This window comes from Electrona antarctica (assembly GCF_951216825.1).
Source record: "Electrona antarctica genome assembly, chromosome: 9".
Lineage (NCBI taxonomy): Eukaryota > Metazoa > Chordata > Actinopteri > Myctophiformes > Myctophidae > Electrona > Electrona antarctica.
Genome location: NC_136790.1, coordinates 21793207 through 21814206, shown reverse-complemented (window position 1 = coordinate 21814206; position 21000 = coordinate 21793207). Strand labels below are relative to the sequence as shown.

General features: G+C 42.8%; 1 protein-coding gene across 1 annotated transcript; it reads left to right on the top strand.

Annotated features, from left to right (window-relative positions):
• Positions 1 to 2313: 2313 nt before the first annotated feature.
• il19l (interleukin 19 like) lies at positions 2314 to 7066 on the top strand (the record flags this gene model as incomplete). The annotated part of the gene is made up of 7 exons (XM_079510606.1): positions 2314 to 2371; positions 2735 to 2822; positions 4359 to 4482; positions 4831 to 4893; positions 5428 to 5580; positions 5872 to 5934; positions 6986 to 7066. 7 exons carry the CDS (start codon positions 2314 to 2316, stop codon positions 7064 to 7066), a joined length of 630 nt encoding a protein of 209 aa, XP_079366732.1.
• Positions 7067 to 21000: the final 13934 nt, after the last annotated feature.

Sequence of the window (21000 nt, the reverse complement as noted above, 5' to 3'; positions counted from 1 at the left end):
GTCATTTACTGTATGTGTTCATTAATGTTCATGTAATGGTGAAAGTAGTGTGAAAGTAGTGTGTCCTTCAGTAGTGTGCCCTGCCCTCTAGTGTAGGCTTTTGAATTACACAAGTATATACAAATCTCAGGGGGACGTGCCCTTTAATGTTGAATACAATAAGAAGCGCTGCAACGTTGAATACAAAGAAGAAAAGCTCTGAAATGTCTTTAATGACTTTGAGAAAGGCCTTGCCAGACATATGTATATTAAAGAAGGAGATAAAAGAAGATGTTTTTGTGTACTGTATATTTGCCCTCATTTGCCCCAAATGAGGATGCAAGGGTTAATGTGGTTACGGTTAACTAAAATTAGGAAAGAAACTAAATTTGAAAGAAAAGTTGAAATCTGGACGGACAGACGGACGGACGGACGCACGGACGGACGCACGGATAGATACTTTCGTTTATTTGTCCTCAAGGAGGAAATTCATTTCCACAGCAGTTGCTTACATAACACTTACTGTAAGACATCATGTAGGTACATGTATGTCACTTACAGGTTTACGATGCAAAGCCGTTTATCCAGAGGGACACATTTACAGTATGTGTGGCCTACTGCGTGAAATTGAAAGCATGAACGGTACAGTAGTGTCCAAAGTTAGGGCCAATGAATAAATTCTCTGACCTCTTTATCCTCAAGTGGACCCCATGGTCAACATCCACTGAATCCTCTAGTGGTCACTGACCACTGAGTGGTTGCACCACTCAAAAAGACAGCAAAGAAATGAAAAGGGCCATTATTGCATTTAAAGTAATCCACAAACTAACGTTGAAGTCAAACGTTGGCCAAATTGTCAAATAATATAAGAAAAACTCACCTTTTTTGTAAATAGCCGATAGCTACAAGCTCTTGTTGATCTGCTATTGTCACAATATTTTTCTGTGGAAGCTAGTCAATCAATTGTATCAACTCCTACAATTCTTGTCAGGGTGTCAGTGCTTGTCAGGGTGCGGGGTCCTCAGTTAAAATGATTATTTGGGGGGGGGGGGGGTCGCGGCCTAAAAGGCTTGAGAACCACTGGTGTGTAACCGCTGGGAAGAATTCTAACCAGTAAAACCTCTGAGGTTCCTTCTAACCACGGGTTAGAATGGAGGAACACAGAGCATCGAAGAGAAGACTTCTCTAAGGCATGATGATGTCACATTCTGAGCTGTCATTTCAGTGGTCACTGGTTGCATTTTAAGACTGTGGGCGATATTAAGTGCTGCTCCACCATACTGGTCAATCCAGTTCCGTTGGACTTCCAAAATCGTTACTCGCTGACTCAATTCCAAATGACTTGACAGCATCCTTTTGAGCTGAGCTGGGTATAGGTGAGCAGTAGGCCTACGTTTTAAGGGATTTTTTCACATTCTTTCAAACGCGGAAAGTGTGTTTCCGCGTGTGTGACATTCCAGTTGTATGACAACTGGAAGATGGTGACCGACTGGAGATTTTTGTACAGTCAAGATGTGCTTGAATCATAAATGGTAAATGGTGCATTTATATAGCGCCTTTATCCAAGGCGCTTTACATAGATTGTGCATTACATTAGATTCACCCATTCACACACATTCATACAACGATGGCGGAGGAAACAATGCAAGGCACCAACCAGCACATCGTGGGTTTAGAGTCTTGCTCAAGGACACTTCGACACTAACTCTGGGGGAGCCCGGGTTCGAAATGGGAACCTTGCAGTTGCCATCCGGCCACTCTACCCCTGAGCCAGCCCTGAGCTTATAATACACACTTCAAGGAATAAGAAAAAGCAGCTAGTGAAAACAATTGATTCCAGTATAGACCCCTCTTTCCATTGGGGGGTGGTCTCATTTAATGGGCTTATGGAGAATCAAATTGAAAAGGAATATACTGTAAGATAAGACATGTTAAGGTCATTGTATTTCCATGTTATGCATCTACATATCGCCACTGTTGGGTGTTTTAATTGACGTAAATAATAAAAATAACAAAAATAGCCTGGGGATAAAGCGATTAGTGGAATTTATATCATTGTCCTTGAGTGAATCGGAGGGTTGCTGGCCTGAAGCTCATAAGGAAAGGAATACCATTTCCAACCAATTAAAACCTACTTTAGGTTCAGCAAAGTCAATCACTGACGGATAAGCGGTTGAAGATGGATGGATGGATGGATGGATGGATGTGACCCGGATCAGGTTTCCTGGTGAAGGGAGGTCAAAAGGAGGGGTGAGTGTAGCAGTACTGCATGGCTCAGAATCTCAGCCTGACAAAACCCTAATATCTCTCCCATTCCCCTTTAGGCTAGTGGTGATGTTGGCTCACTACGCGCCACGGGAGACCAGGGATTCGAATCCCGGGCGTGACGAAAGTACACAACAACTAACTTAACTTTGGTTTCCACTGTCACTGATGTCACCAGAGGAAGTCATCCATCACAAACAGTGAAAGAAGTAAACATATTTCAGTTCACAGCCGTTACAGTATGATGCAAGACAGGTGACAGCAAGTCAAGGAACAAAAATGATATACAGTAATGATCCATAGTTCCATATGGCATTTCGGTGAAACGGAAAGCTCAGATGTCAAAATGTCTTACAGTAACAGCCTACTAACCTACTGCCTCGCTTTGATCAAATCAGGCAAAATCCCCCCATCCAATTTACTTCCTTCTCCTGTCAAACAATTCATGCAAGTGCTCGAGTGCGTGTATCTGTGTCCTGTGTAACACCAGGTGAATCCCCCACCTGTGACTATAAGAAGACCCAGCATGGCCACACAGAGACACATCACGACACTTTGACAAACAACTTCACAAACAGGTAAGGATGCATGGATACCTATTTGGTACCTATTTGGTGGTGGTTCAGTGTGTTCTGTATCTATAGATGTACAGTGGGTGATGGAAGGCCGATCAGAAACACATAGTGTGGGTGTTATTTTGAGACAATTTCAGTTGTATGGCAACAGCAAGATGTTGACCGACTGGAGGAATAGATGTGATCCGATGTGATCTTTTTTATTTTATATATAAAAAAATTAAAAATGCGTTTTTGTCAAGATGTGCTTCATAATAATAGCTTTAAGTTAAAATATGACCCATCTTTCCATCTAGACCGTTCGGTCAAATAAGTACAGTATATTTTGATGCTAAATTGTCTCTACTTTTTTTATTAAGTATTAGTACTTGTACCTTTAGGTACTGATATGAGCACTTTTCTACATTGTTGTAATTGACTGTCAGTACGTTTATTGAACTTGGCCTTTGAATTAAAGTAGAATTGTGAACAACAAAGCTATAGCCTACATTAGGAAAGTGTCTGATGATTATGGTTATACAAGAGGGAAAGAAAATCCCTTTCAACCACTTAAACATACCGTTATAGGCTCACATGGGAGGAAAATAAATTCAATAACAGATTTCTTAAAAATATATACATTTTCATTCACTGCGTTTGTTGGGTAAACTGGTCTGTGAAGCAGCTTAGGTTAGAAAACACTCAGCTTATTGATATGTTGCATGATACATTTTTCTTTAGATTTTAAAGTATTTTACAATAATGGATCGGCCTCTATAGTGCCAGGTCTTTTACGTTGTCATCCTGGATTGGCATTTATGTAGACCTGTCAACTTGTGCCTCTGTAACACTCACTCATTTATTGTCACTGGCCGACTTCTGGCACTAGCAGATCGACAAGCTCGCAACGGGTCGGGTTTTCATGACCCTTCCATGACCCTTTAATTGTTTTTAATTAGACGCAAGAAGGTGGAGTAGGAAGTTGAAACTACTTTCTCACAAAACAATGTTCATCTGAGGTATTCTGGAATGTTGTGACAAAAAGGAAAAGTGCATGTTTGTAACCTGTGCTGAGCATGATGTCATTTCTGTTGGGGACGGCTGTGCAATATGTGTTGTGACTAACTATACAAGAAAGACAATTTGTGTTGTGACTAACTATACAAGAAAGACAATTTGAATGATTCTGTCGGTACGCCGACAGAAAATGCAACACATCTCTAATCAAAGTTGAACCCGAAAAACATACAATTACTGTATTTCGACCAAAAATGCCGTTTTGTCAGCTTTCATTTAAAACCTAAATCTGACATTTTAGTTTTTCAGAACTGTCTGAAAATAAAACATGCCATCAAATATTATTTAGTTTATGTTTTATTAACAATTAATATAACAGTGGAGAAGAATACTAAAATACTCATTTACACATTTGTAGCTGTCCATTTGGCAGGTACACTTTAAATTAAGTTTCAACAAGTCTCTCTCCGTTTCATTCTCTCCATCAGATTATACCATGCAGAATAAACGGATGTTTGGCCAGTCTCTCCTGTATGTGCTCAGTCTCACCCTGTTGGTCTACCTGTGCCAAGTGGCCGAGGGCCGCAGACTGAGTGTGGACAGCTGCACAGTCAGCGTCCACACACAGGAACTACGAAGATACTACACAGAAATACGAGAGACCGCTGTGAGTTTAATCAAATGTGCACATTTGATCAAATGCGCACGCACGCGCGCGCGCACGCACGCACGCACGCACACACGCACACACACACACACACACACACACACACACACACACACACACACACACACACACACACACACACACACACACACACACACACACACACACACACACACACACACACACACTAGGCTTTCCCAAGAAAGCCTACTGTATATGGCTTGTTTCCATTGGGGTTCCTGTGTACTCAAAATACACAATCATTCAAAAGAAAAGGCACCATGCTTTGCACAAACACCACTTCCTCTGTCCAGCTAACCCTCGATCATTGTGTTTTTTAACATGCAGCTCGCTGGAGACACTGAGATGGCAGTGAGACTTCTGAATAGACCTCTGATGAAGGGTGTCCAGGTGAGCATAGCTTTGTCTGTCCTTTCTGATTCAAACCTCTGTCAAGCATTCTTTAGCTGGCTTTATATACCCATTGATCCACGATGGAGCCACACCGTTTCCATGCGAACCTCGCTATATCAATCAATATTCATTCAGCAATGCTCTCCAAAGCGTGACGAGTGACTGACGTGTGTGTGTGTCTCTGTGCGTGTGTCCAGTGAGTCGCAAGAAAATATATTTATTTTTTGTTTCCTATACTTATATATTATTTCAAAATATTTCAAAATTATTTTTCATAAATAAAATGAAACAATCGCATAATTTCCATAAACAAATAGAAGTTTAAGAAGTATAGTGCAAATAGCATAGCTACAAGCTCACAATGCGCGTTGTGAGCTTGTAGAACTGCAATTTTCACTATGTTTGGATCCCAGGCAAACGTCTGATTTCTCTTTTGGGTCTCATGCTAAAAAGTTTGGAAAACCACTGATTATAAAGTAGCACATATGTGATGTGTCTGACCTTTGACCTGTGGCCCGTGGCCCGTCACAGGAGGGGGAGGCGTGTTGCTACCTGCGCCTCCTGCTACGTTTCTACATCGAGAGAGTGTTCAGCAGCCACCGCTTGTCTCAGCCACACCACCGGCGCTCTGCTAGCGCACTGGCTAACTCTCTCCTCGGCATCAGAAAAGACCTTAAACTATGTGTAAGTAGACACGCACGTGCACGCAGACAGACGGATACACACACTTGTCACATTTTGTTCAAAGACATCAACATTATACTTGTAAGAAATAACACATTTTAATCCTAACTAAACTCTACCTAGCGCCCCTGAATGGCCGCTAATCCATGCATCAAGATGCGCACACACACACGCGCACACACATTAAAACATTAAAAAGTGATCCATTAAATTGTACTGCACCCATTAAATTCTACAAATTTTGTTGACATGATTGTTGGAATCAACTCATTTTGTTCGTCTGTTGTGCAGCACTGCCACTGTGGAGAAGAAACCCAGAGGTCAATGGACTCCCTGCACGCTGAGTTTTTGAAGGTATATATATCCATTATGATTATAACGTCCACTCAGCCAGTTACTGTATATCCTGGCTCCCACATCAACAGTCCATGTTCTGACCTGTAGATGGTGCTGAGGAGCTGGCTACGGAAATAATGAAGTCTTTGACCTGAAGGCCAGAATGCTTTTCATTGACTTCCATAAGAGCAGTCTAATAGAGCGTTGCAGTCCCGCCACCTTTCAGAACAATGAGGGCACCAGAAGAGAATTTCCCATTCATTTTTCCATAGACATTTCAGAAAGTATTTATTTAAAAGACCTTTAAAGCCTCGGACAAAGCCAACTGACAATTCATGACAACAAACCAAATTTTTTGGGCCAAATAAATCATTAGAAAGAAGAAAAACTAAAAAAGTCTTGTACACTGCCCTTTTTTCTTCTTTCTAATTATTTATTTGGCCCAATTGTTTTTATTATTGTTAGGCCTGTGTTTATTTGTCAGGAACCGAGTTAGCTTTGTCCTAGTCTTAAAGGTCTTTAAATAAATACTTTATGAAACTTCTATGGAAATTATCTTCCGGTGCCCTCGCAGGGGGCGGGACTGCGACACTATGTGCCTATAATGCATGGGTCTTATTTTACATTAGCTAGCCACTTGAACCCGTATAGTACTATAGCATCCATATTCTGAGGGAAACATTGCGTTGTGAGCTTGCAGATCGACTAAATTCATGAAAATTCATTCATGAATCAAACATATGAATAGATAATGTGTAAATAATAATCTAATCTGCATCACAATGTTGTACAATATGTAGTGTGTGTGTGTGTGTGTGTGTGTGTGTGTGTGTGTGTGTGTGTGTGTGTGTGTGTGTGTGTGTGTGTGTGTGTGTGTGTGTGTGTGTGTGTGTGTGTGATCTCTCAGCTGAGGAAAAACCCTGAATACCTCTGGCCTAATGTGATTCTGAGGATATGTAGCCTATTTCATCGTAAGATGTAAATCAGTACTATTGGCTGCATGCAGAAGGGATTGTCATAATGAGGATGTCTAACAGAAATACCTCTGTCTCTGTCCGTCTCTCTGCAGCTGGACATGAAGCAGGCGGTCCACAAGGCTTTGGTGGAGCTGGACACGATACTGGGATATCTGGAGGGATTTGAACACTAGGATCTGAAACAAATGATCACAGAACAGTCGTAGTTAATGACTTCCTTTAAGTACTTTCAAAGAAAGATTCAGTAGAGAATGAAGTTAGCATTATCTGACACACTATTAAGTAAGCACAGTTTAAAGCTGTTTTGTAGGTGAAATACTTGAATGTACTTGTACACGTGTAAACCATTAATTTGAAGAATCAAATGGTCCAGTAGAGTTCTCTGTAGCCGGGGGTGGCTGTTACTCTAATTTCATGATGCAATATAAAGACTGTAGAATATTTATATATCTATTAAAAATGTGATTTTACTTGACCTTTGTTTGGTTTTTCTATTGCTGCTCATAGCACTTTTACAATGTTCAAGTTCATATTCATATTATAACTGGTCATAATTCACACAGTAACAGTGGTTGCTCCATCTAGTGGTAAACAATGAAAATAAATTTTAAATTCACTTAAAAATACATTCATGAAATGTGTTACATGTTATTGTGTGAATGATTGTAAAGTAAGTAAGTAATTGTACATTGTACAATGTATATGTCCTGATGAAGATCTGATTGAATTGAAACGCAATACAAATACAGCAAATGCAGACTCTCTCTTTTCTGCTTGTATTAAACCTGAGCCAAGGATTTGCATGCACTACCTTCCTCATGCATTACAGCAGTGGTTCCCAAAGTGGGGTCCGGGGACCCCCAGGGGTACTTCAGGGAGTTCCAGGGGGGACCCAGCTAAATGATAATTTGTAACCAAATGGACCCTTATGGGTCTGTAACTCAGAGAGTGTACAAATGTACACTCTCAGAGTTAAATTAACAGTGGTTTTACAATATAAATTGTTGTACCAGAGATAGAAATGCCATTAAATCGGGGGTCCGTAGCATAATGCGTGTGAAACTGGGGGTCCTTGAAATTAATATGTTTCGGAATCACTGAGCCGTAAAAATCCTCCCTTATCGGGGTCACTGGCATATGTTTTCAAATGGGGGGTCCGTGGCCTAATAAATGTTCATTTGGGGGTCCCTGACACGAAAAAGTTTGGGAACCACTGCATTACAGAACATTTCCCTCATCCCTCAACAAACAGTATGTTCCACGGTTCACGGTCAGTGGTAGGTCAGTGCGGTGCATTACTGTAAACAATCATGAAGTAATGTGTTCTCTCAGTTGGATATAACAGTCATCTCTGGATGCATTCTAGAGACTGCAAAATAGAGTCTGCATTTGAAAGCTCGCCTCATGGCGTTTAATATACACAAGTTACATTGTAGCTTATGAAATTAGTGTTTGATACAGCTGACAGCCCGTGCCAATTAGGCTACTGGTGTTCATAAAGCTGCATATTGTGCATAACATAACAAACATGCAAGTATTATTCATAATGTGACACACACACACACACAGAGTACACAGTACACACACACGCCCTCCAGGCCCAGAGGTGCAGTTGAAAATGGATGTCAAATCCTGTGTGGTTGGATCAGTCAACACAACACATTACTGGTGTTGCCCCATTCGCACTTGATGTGTCTTTTCTTCAGGGTTCTGTGGAGATTTTACTAAGTTGCTGTTGGAATGAATATGGAGATCCAAGCAGGCACATAATCCTTCTTTCCGTTTATTGGTCAGCAATCAGTTACAGACAGGTCACAGATATCAGCGTTCCAGTTATAGCATATTGAGGCCTGCATCTCAGGCAGGGCCCCCCTTGTCTCTCTCTCTCTCTGTATCTCACTCACACTTTTCTGCTGATCCCCTGCATGTCTTATACCTTCTTAACATGTGGGTGTCACCCTGTTCCTGCGTGTGTGTGTGTGTGTGTGTGTGTGTGTGCGCGCGTGCGTGCGTGCGTGCGTGCGTGTGTGTGTGTGTGTGTGCTGACCCCCAAGGCTCAGTCAACATGTTACCACAGGGTCAGCAATCAGTCACCACAGCAGGGGTCCTTTTGTAAAAGGACTCCTGAGTGATAAAAGTCACTGAGTCTACTATATATGACAGGAAGAACTCACAGCTGTTATTTAAGATAGCTGACTATTCCAAAGTGTCCCTGGGCCATTTTTAGTGACTTGCTATACTGGATGGACTGTCCACTCGGGCATGAGACCTGCACCCTGCAAGTGTTATGTGTACGATTATGACATATGTTGAGATGCATAAGCTATCAAAATATACATCACACTACTAAACCCACTACCCCCTGACTCCCCAGCCGGCTTGATTGTGAATGATTGTTGGTGGAAGCAGCTGTGTAGTGTGTGCATGCTACTGTCTAGACTCTAGGCCTAGGGCATGAGCTGCCCAATGACTGTACAACTGTCTTATTTGCAGTACTACTAACTACACTATTACACTGTTAATAAAGTATTCAATCAATAAAATGTTCTAGCTGTCCCTGTGTATGGCCAACTATGTGCATTGGTGATTTACTTGTGTCTGTCTTGTTAGAAAATAGAAAATAAATAAAATATTTGATAAAAAGAAAAGAAAGTGGGGCGCCCGCTGGCCTAGTGGTCCAGGCGCATGCCACATATAGGCTCTAGCCTGACAGCGCGACACATGTTCGAGTCCCGTTCATGACGACCTTTGCTGCATGTCTCCCCCTCTGGATGACCTCCACAGCCATTTACGTTCACAACGGGACATAAAGAACTGCTGTGTGTTCTGCTTCACAGAGTCGTGGTTGAGCCCAAACACACCCGACAGGGCGATACAACCGGAGGGGTTTTCTGTGTTCCGCACAGACCGTTCCAGGACGGTCACGGGCAAGTCAAAGGGAGGTGTTGTTTGTTTCCTCATAAATGACACTTGGTGCACCGACGTGGTTATTACCTCACAGTACTGCTCGCCAGTGCTAGAACATCTCACATTAAGGTGCAGACCATTCTATCTCCCCAGGGAGTTCCCCTGTGTACTGCTAACGGCTGTTTACATTCCGCCAGAAGTCAAGGCAGCCGAGGCGTTGGATGAGCTGTATGGTGTTATTAGCAAACAGGAGACCATGCACCCGGAGGCCATATCAATTGTGGCGGGGGACTTTAAGCACTGTAATATGAAAACTGTGCTACCAAACTATTACCAACATGTCAAATGCCCAGGGCTGCCTTGACGCGACAGATTGGACCATTTTCAAGGACTCTGCCACGAGTCTGGATGAATATGCTGATACTGTCACCGGCTACGTCAAGTTCTGTGTGGATAACTGCATTCCGGTACGTTCCGTTCGCTCCTAACCCAACCAGAAGCCATGGATTAACAATGATATACGCATTAAACTGAGGGAGCGCACCATCGCCTTCAAATCCGGGGACGTGGAACGCTACAAACGATCCAGGTACGAACTGAGAAAAGCTATCAAAGCTGCAAAGGGACAGTACAGGGACAAACTGGAACACAACTACAGCGGCTGTGACTAGCGGCGAATGTGGAGTGGACTGCAGGCAGTTACGGGCTATAAACCCAAGTCGGGTACTATCACAGACACCTCCGCGTCTTTACCGGACGAGCTGAATAACTTTTTTGCCCGCTTCGAGGCTCACAACACGGACCCAGTTACAACGGCGCAGAGCTCACCTGAGGCGGTGGACCTACAGGTGACGAAGAGGACTGTGAGTAAAGCATTTAAAAAAGTTAATGCTCATAAAGCCGCAGGACCAGATGGAATAGCCTCTCGTGTCCTTAAGACATGCTATAACCAGCTGTCATGGGTCTACACCGACATATTTAACCTGTCCCTGTCATTGTGTGTGGTGCCATTATGTTTTAAAAAAAACAATAATTGTGCCCATTGCCAAGAAAAAACCTGTTACCTGTCTCAACGATTATCGACCTGTTGCTTTGACTTCTGTTCTCATGAAATGCCTGGAGAAATTGGTTATTTTTTATATCAAGAGCATCATTGATCCATTACAGTTTGCTTACTGTTCAAATAGATCTGTGATCTCTCTTGCTTTACACACTGCCCTGGTACACCTTGAAAAGAAAAACTCTTATGTCAGACTACTGTTCATAGATTACAGTTCCGCATTCAACACTATTGTACCATCTAAATTAGTGTTGAAACTCAGTGGCCTTGGTGTGGGCAGCTCCATCTGTAATTGGCTATTTGATTTTCTGACAGGCAGGCCCCAGTGTGTACGCATAGGAGAGAGATGCTCATCCACAGTTCTCACCAGAACCGGTGCGCCCCAAGGCTGCTGCCTCAGTCCTCTGTTGTACAGTTTGTTTACGTTTGATTGTGTCGCCAGATGTGGGAATAACAGCATAATTAAATTTGCGGATGATACCACAGTGATCGGTTTAATAACCGACGGTGATGAGAGGGCCTATAGGAGGGAGATAGAAGATCTAACTATGGTGCGATAACAACAACCTCTCACTTAACACCAATAAGACCAAAGAAATCATTGTAGACTTCAGGAAGTCCAAAGGTATCCACACCCCCATTTCCATCAAAGGGTCATCTGTCGACATAGTTGATAACTTTACATTCCTGGGCATACACATCACAGACACATTCACATGGTCACTCAACACCGAGTACATCCTCAAGAAGGCGCAGCAGCGACTGTACTTTCTGAGGCGCCTTAAAAAGTTTGGCCTAAGTACAAAAGGACTAGTGAACTTTTATCGCTGTATAATTGAAAGTGTCTTAACTGGCTGTATCACAGTGTGGTACGGTAACACGACCGCAACAGGTTGCAGAGGACCGTTAAAACAGCAGCTAAAATCATCGGTAACACAGAACTACCCAGTCTCCACAACATCTACACCACTCGTTGTATGAAAAAAGCCCACAACATCATCAAAGACACCAGCCATCCCGCAAATACCCTGTTCAAACAACTCCTTTCCAAAAAACGCTACCAGAGCATCAAATCGCGCACCACCCGTCTCAGTAACAGTTTCTTCCCCCAGGCAGTCAGGCTGCTGAACAACTGACCTTGAACTGTATTGCACTGTATTGTCACCCACTTGCACTTTTTTTGTGTTTTTGTCTTTTTCTTTGCACTATAGATGTTTGTCTATGTCCTGTGTATGTAAGACAGAATGCTCTGAGCAAAATAATTTATTGTATTTATACTTGTATTTATACATATGACAAATAAACCTGAACCTGAACCTGAACCTGAACCTCTCCCTCTTTCTTGTCGTTCTTCACTTGCATTTCTCAATAAAGACAGAAAAGCCACAAAAAAAAAGAAAACATCAGCCATCACTTCCAGTAACAGCCCTCCCCACCTTGTGGCTAGAAGTTCCCAGTTTTGGACAGGGGTACATTAAGCAGCCGAGGACAAAGCATGTACGGTGTACAGTACATTGTTGTTTTGCCAATTATTGCCAAGAACAGGTTTACCCTCTGTTCAGAAGACCGGATATCCCGTCCAAGACCCAGCAAGCAGCTTCTCTGCTTGTTCTCTCCAGCCAGGAGAATTCCAATGCAGAGCAGACGCACGACAGTACTTCCATAGCAGAAGGTTCAAGCATGGACTTCCCTTTCTCTTCCCGCTGGCACTGCTTTATGTTTACTTAGCGGGTGAAACGTTATGTCTTTGGCACACACCGGTGTGTGTGTCATGTCATGACCAGAGCTTCCGTTTCGGAGGGATTCTCCGGAGATCAGACACTATTATGTGAGTATAAGTTAACAAGTGGTGGAAAGTAACTAAATACTGTGACACACTGTACTGCCGTCTTAAGTAAAGTTTTGAGGTATTCTTTACGTTACTGGAGTAGGCCTATACTTCCAATTTTCTTTTATTTGACTTCTTCTCTACATGTAAGAGGCAAATGTTGTAGCCTTGACAACTTTAGTTATAGTTACTTTGTAGATTTTGATTATTAGGCTATTATAAAACCACTTCAGCCATCTTTGGAAATTTGAAAATAGACAATCTACAAGCTCAACTACTGTTGATCTGCTATTTTCAAAGGATTTTTATTATACAAACTTGTCAATAGGCTACTTTATACTTTTACTCAAGTAAATTTTGAATACCGAACTTGTAACAGACTATTTCTACAGTAGTGATACTTTTACTTAAGTAAAGAATACTTCATCGGTATATAACCGACAATCCCAGGCTGCCACAGACTGGGGTTTATGTGTGTTTGCAGCAGCATCATCGATGCATAAACTTGAACAATTCTCACTCTCAACTGCCTAGAGAACTCTGTGGAGTTCATGCTTGCTGTGCGCACGCACGCACGCACGCACGCACGCACGCACGCACGCACAAAATGTAGGTTTTTATATGGTTCTATCCTCACTCACTCCCACATCAACTGTATGTCCATGTCCTGATCTGTAGATGGTGCTGAGGAGCTACAGCTAATGAAAGAATTATATTATTGTGTGTATTATGCAGTTATCAAGAATGGAAACTCAACACTTCTTACTGACTTCCATGCATCGTAATGCCTTTCTCTAGTAATCCAATGTGTTTAATATTTATCCAGCAGCAATTTAAGCAATTTAAGCAAAAAATAACGTATTTTCTATCAATTACACACCCCATGAAGCCTAGAATTTGTGGATATTTTTTTCAAGCATTCCTGAGCCAATAATCTGATCATTTAGGTAAAGGGATCTTACAATAGCAGTTCACATCACATGGTCATAACTCATAATGTAACAGTGGATGCTCAGAACAATTGGATGCCTCATTTAACAGGTAGATATTTGTATAGAAAGGCCTAAATAAAAGACAGGGATCGCAAATTAGTCTTGGTAAGAATAAGAAACCCTGCATACAATGCAACGGTTTCATGTTCTAATAACTTGATACATTGTTTTGTTTTTTTGCCCTGACCCCTTCCCTTAAAAAAATGAAAATTAATGGCGTCCTTTAGCCAAAGGGAGAGGAAATGATTGCTCAACTGCAATAAATCTGAAATTCTCATCATTGGTCCCGCCTCCCTCACCCGCTCCTCTCATGACTTCTATTGATGGCTCCACTGTCACCCCCTCCACCCGAGTTCAAAACCTCGGTGTCAGTCACCCTTGACCCCACCCTCTCCTTCCAGCCCCATGTCAACCACATCACCAAAACTGACTTTTTTTCACCTCCGCAACATCGCCCGCCTTTGTCCCATGCTATCACACACTGCCACTGAAACACTCATTCATTCTTTCATCACTTCCAGACTCGACTACTGCAATAGCCTCCTGCATGGCGTCACCACCAAGGTTCTCAAAAAACTACAGTATGTTCAAAACTCTGCCGCCCGCCTGCTCACCAGAACCCGATCCAGGGACCACATCACACCTGTCCTCCGTTAACTCCACTGGCTCCCTGCAGTCAAGTACAGAATTGACTTTAAAATACTCACCATCACATACAAAGCCCTCAACAACCAGGCCCCCCAGCTACCTCTCTGAACTCATCGAACGCCATGCCCCCACCCGCTCCCTCAGGTCAAGCACTGCCAACCAACTGGAACCCCACAAGAACTCACTCCCAAATCACATCAGAGCTGCCCCACCTTCGAAACGTTCAAAAGCACACTCAAAACCTACCTTTTCAGACCTTTGGTTTCTAGTTTTTAACATTTTCAAAGCTAAGATTGGCTTCCAAAGTCCGGAGGAGTGCTCAGTTTCAAACAAAATGCTGCAAATCATGAACACATCGTGTGATTTCCGTGAAATTGTGCACGCACATTCCCAATTTCCCACTAGGCCGAGGAAGAAATGCCACGTGAACATTTTCAACTCAGCCTCATGGTGGCGCTATAACTGGCCGAAAAGTGTTTTTACCTCTAACTGCATGGATCTGTGGATAACTTTGTATGCCAACTCCCTAGAGGCCAAGGAAAAACCTTTGCCTGGAATTTTTCACATCTGCTCTTTATAGCGCCACCAGTAGGCCGACATATGTAAAACACATTTTCTAATATTACTCCTTCAGATTTTATCCAAATTTCACACAAATCGGTACACATGCTCTCCATAGTCATGTGATCAAGACGGGTTTGTTTGATTTCTCAGAATCCACCCTCATTGGCTACGATTGGCTTCTAAACCTTTCAGGAGTAGCCCGCTTTGTACAAATCGCCACAACTACTCACCGCAGTGTCCGATTGCGGTGAAACTGTGCATGCACATTCCCACTAGGCTGAGGAAGAAATGCCACTTGACAGTTTTCAAAACACACACACACACACACACACACACACACACACACACACACACACACACTTATATATTACTCCTAAACATTTTGCCAAACATCACACACACTGGTGGAGACCTGTGCCCAGAAGGGCACTTTTTCTAGTTTTTCTAATAAAATTGTTTGGCGTTATATAAATTGATAAATTGTATGTATTATTGCTCCTCCCTTAGTCAAGTGACTACCCCCCCTATACCTCTTTACCCTTTTCTTTTCCCCCATGAACCTGTACATGTTATGTAAAAAAAATCATCAAGTTTCATGCAACACAATATCTTTGGGTTTAAAATTAGCCTACATTGCGAAACTAGCCCACCAAAATAGGGCTTACATAATTGTAAGCCCTTACTTACTTATATTGCACACGTGCAGATGTACTGTACAGTAGGCCTACATGCCAATTGCCGGTGTGCTCATTAAGTTGCACATATAACGTGCATAATAAGCATTATGCTTAAGGTGCAGACCATTCTATCTCCCCAGGGAGTTCCCCTGTGTACTGCTAACGGCTGTTTACATTCCGCCAGAAGTCAAGGCAGCCGAGGCGTTGGATGAGCTGTATGGCGTTATTAGCAAACAGGAGACCATGCACCCGGAGGCCATATCAATTGTGGCGGGGGACTTTAACCACTGTAATATGAAAACTGTGCTACCAAACTATTACCAACATGTCAAATGCCCAGGGCTGCCTTGACGCGACAGATTGGACCATTTTCAAGGACTCTGCCACGAGTCTGGATGAATATGCTGATACTGTCACCGGCTACGTCAAGTTCTGTGTGGATAACTGCATTCCGGTACGTTCCGTTCGCTCCTAACCCAACCAGAAGCCATGGATTAACAATGATATACGCATTAAACTGAGGGAGCGCACCATCGCCTTCAAATCCGGGGACGTGGAACGCTACAAACGATCCAGGTACGAACTGAGAAAAGCTATCAAAGCTGCAAAGGGACAGTACAGGGACAAACTGGAACACAACTACAGCGGCTGTGACTAGCGGCGAATGTGGAGTGGACTGCAGGCAGTTACGGGCTATAAACCCAAGTCGGGTACTATCACAGACACCTCCGCGTCTTTACCGGACGAGCTGAATAACTTTTTTGCCCGCTTCGAGGCTCACAACACGGACCCAGTTACAACGGCGCAGAGCTCACCTGAGGCGGTGGACCTACAGGTGACGAAGAGGACTGTGAGTAAAGCATTTAAAAAAGTTAATGCTCATAAAGCCGCAGGACCAGATGGAATAGCCTCTCGTGTCCTTAAGACATGCTATAACCAGCTGTCATGGGTCTACACCGACATATTTAACCTGTCCCTGTCATTGTGTGTGGTGCCATTATGTTTTAAAAAAACAATAATTGTGCCCATTGCCAAGAAAAAACCTGTTACCTGTCTCAACGATTATCGACCTGTTGCTTTGACTTCTGTTCTCATGAAATGCCTGGAGAAATTGGTTATTTTTTATAGCAAGAGCATCATTGATCCATTACAGTTTGCTTACTGTTCAAATAGATCTGTGATCTCTCTTGCTTTACACACTGCCCTGGTACACCTTGAAAAGAAAAACTCTTATGTCAGACTACTGTTCATAGATTACAGTTCCGCATTCAACACTATTGTACCATCTAAATTAGTGTTGAAACTCAGTGGCCTTGGTGTGGGCAGCTCCATCTGTAATTGGCTATTTGATTTTCTGACAGGCAGGCCCCAGTGTGTACGCATAGGAGAGAGATGCTCATCCACAGTTCTCACCAGAACCGGTGCGCCCCAAGGCTGCTGCCTCAGTCCTCTGTTGTACAGTTTGTTTACGTTTGATTGTGTCGCCAGATGTGGGAATAACAGCATAATTAAATTTGCGGATGATACCACAGTGATCGGTTTAATAACCGACGGTGATGAGAGGGCCTATAGGAGGGAGATAGAAGATCTAACTATGGTGCGATAACAACAACCTCTCACTTAACACCAATAAGACCAAAGAAATCATTGTAGACTTCAGGAAGTCCAAAGGTATCCACACCCCCATTTCCATCAAAGGGTCATCTGTCGACATAGTTGATAACTTTACATTCCTGGGCATACACATCACAGACACATTCACATGGTCACTCAACACCGAGTACATCCTCAAGAAGGCGCAGCAGCGACTGTACTTTCTGAGGCGCCTTAAAAAGTTTGGCCTAAGTACAAAAGGACTAGTGAACTTTTATCGCTGTATAATTGAAAGTGTCTTAACTGGCTGTATCACAGTGTGGTACGGTAACACGACCGCAACAGGTTGCAGAGGACCGTTAAAACAGCAGCTAAAATCATCGGTAACACAGAACTACCCAGTCTCCACAACATCTACACCACTCGTTGTATGAAAAAAGCCCACAACATCATCAAAGACACCAGCCATCCCGCAAATACCCTGTTCAAACAACTCCCTTCCAAAAAACGCTACCAGAGCATCAAATCGCGCACCACCCGTCTCAGTAACAGTTTCTTCCCCCAGGCAGTCAGGCTGCTGAACAACTGACCTTGAACTGTATTGCACTGTATTGTCACCCACTTGCACTTTTTTTGTGTTTTTGTCTTTTTCTTTGCACTATAGATGTTTGTCTATGTCCTGTGTATGTAAGACAGAATGCTCTGAGCAAAATAATTTATTGTATTTATACTTGTATTTATACATATGACAAATAAACCTGAACCTGAACCTGAACCTGAACCTCTCCCTCTTTCTTGTCGTTCTTCACTTGCATTTCTCAATAAAGACAGAAAAGCCACAAAAAAAAAGAAAACATCAGCCATCACTTCCAGTAACAGCCCTCCCCACCTTGTGGCTAGAAGTTCCCAGTTTTGGACAGGGGTACATTAAGCAGCCGAGGACAAAGCATGTACGGTGTACAGTACATTGTTGTTTTGCCAATTATTGCCAAGAACAGGTTTACCCTCTGTTCAGAAGACCGGATATCCCGTCCAAGACCCAGCAAGCAGCTTCTATGCTTGTTCTCTCCAGCCAGGAGAATTCCAATGCAGAGCAGACGCACGACAGTACTTCCATAGCAGAAGGTTCAAGCATGGACTTCCCTTTCTCTTCCCGCTGGCACTGCTTTATGTTTACTTAGCGGGTGAAACGTTATGTCTTTGGCACACACCGGTGTGTGTGTCATGTCATGACCAGAGCTTCCGTTTCGGAGGGATTCTCCGGAGATCAGACACTATTATGTGAGTATAAGTTAACAAGTGGTGGAAAGTAACTAAATACTGTGACACACTGTACTGCCGTCTTAAGTAAAGTTTTGAGGTATTCTTTACGTTACTGGAGTAGGCCTATACTTCCAATTTTCTTTTATTTGACTTCTTCTCTACATGTAAGAGGCAAATGTTGTAGCCTTGACAACTTTAGTTATAGTTACTTTGTAGATTTTGATTATTAGGCTATTATAAAACCACTTCAGCCATCTTTGGAAATTTGAAAATAGACAATCTACAAGCTCAACTACTGTTGATCTGCTATTTTCAAAGGATTTTTATTATACAAACTTGTCAATAGGCTACTTTATACTTTTACTCAAGTAAATTTTGAATACCGAACTTGTAACAGACTATTTCTACAGTAGTGATACTTTTACTTAAGTAAAGAATACTTCATCGGTATATAACCGACAATCCCAGGCTGCCACAGACTGGGGTTTATGTGTGTTTGCAGCAGCATCATCGATGCATAAACTTGAACAATTCTCACTCTCAACTGCCTAGAGAACTCTGTGGAGTTCATGCTTGCTGTGCGCACGCACGCACGCACGCACGCACGCACGCACGCACGCACGCACGCACGCACAAAATGTAGGTTTTTATATGGTTCTATCCTCACTCACTCCCACATCAACTGTATGTCCATGTCCTGACCTGTAGATGGTGCTGAGGAGCTACAGCTAATGAAAGAATTATATTATTGTGTGTATTATGCAGTTATCAAGAATGGAAACTCAACACTTCTTACTGACTTCCATGCATCGTAATGCCTTTCTCTAGTAATCCAATGTGTTTAATATTTATCCAGCAGCAATTTAAGCAATTTAAGCAAAAAATAACGTATTTTCTATCAATTACACACCCCATGAAGCCTAGAATTTGTGGATATTTTTTTCAAGCATTCCTGAGCCAATAATCTGATCATTTAGGTAAAGGGATCTTACAATAGCAGTTCACATCACATGGTCATAACTCATAATGTAACAGTGGATGCTCAGAACAATTGGATGCCTCATTTAACAGGTAGATATTTGTATAGAAAGGCCTAAATAAAAGACAGGGATCGCAAATTAGTCTTGGTAAGAATAAGAAACCCTGCATACAATGCAACGGTTTCATGTTCTAATAACTTGATACATTGTTTTGTTTTTTTGCCCTGACCCCTTCCCTTAAAAAAATGAAAATTAATGGCGTCCTTTAGCCAAAGGGAGAGGAAATGATTGCTCAACTGCAATAAATCTGAAATTCTCATCATTGGTCCCGCCTCCCTCACCCGCTCCTCTCATGACTTCTATTGATGGCTCCACTGTCACCCCCTCCACCCGAGTTCAAAACCTCGGTGTCAGTCACCCTTGACCCCACCCTCTCCTTCCAGCCCCATGTCAACCACATCACCAAAACTGACTTTTTTTCACCTCCGCAACATCGCCCGCCTTTGTCCCATGCTATCACACACTGCCACTGAAACACTCATTCATTCTTTCATCACTTCCAGACTCGACTACTGCAATAGCCTCCTGCATGGCGTCACCACCAAGGTTCTCAAAAAACTACAGTATGTTCAAAACTCTGCCGCCCGCCTGCTCACCAGAACCCGATCCAGGGACCACATCACACCTGTCCTCCGTTAACTCCACTGGCTCCCTGCAGTCAAGTACAGAATTGACTTTAAAATACTCACCATCACATACAAAGCCCTCAACAACCAGGCCCCCCAGCTACCTCTCTGAACTCATCGAACGCCATGCCCCCACCCGCTCCCTCAGGTCAAGCACTGCCAACCAACTGGAACCCCACAAGAACTCACTCCCAAATCACATCAGAGCTGCCCCACCTTCGAAACGTTCAAAAGCACACTCAAAACCTACCTTTTCAGACCTTTGGTTTCTAGTTTTTAACATTTTCAAAGCTAAGATTGGCTTCCAAAGTCCGGAGGAGTGCTCAGTTTCAAACAAAATGCTGCAAATCATGAACACATCGTGTGATTTCCGTGAAATTGTGCACGCACATTCCCAATTTCCCACTAGGCCGAGGAAGAAATGCCACGTGAACATTTTCAACTCAGCCTCATGGTGGCGCTATAACTGGCCGAAAAGTGTTTTTACCTCTAACTGCATGGATCTGTGGATAACTTTGTATGCCAACTCCCTAGAGGCCAAGGAAAAACCTTTGCCTGGAATTTTTCACATCTGCTCTTTATAGCGCCACCAGTAGGCCGACATATGTAAAACACATTTTCTAATATTACTCCTTCAGATTTTATCCAAATTTCACACAAATCGGTACACATGCTCTCCATAGTCATGTGATCAAGACGGGTTTGTTTGATTTCTCAGAATCCACCCTCATTGGCTACGATTGGCTTCTAAACCTTTCAGGAGTAGCCCGCTTTGTACAAATCGCCACAACTACTCACCGCAGTGTCCGATTGCGGTGAAACTGTGCATGCACATTCCCACTAGGCTGAGGAAGAAATGCCACTTGACAGTTTTCAAAACACACACACACACACACACACACACACACA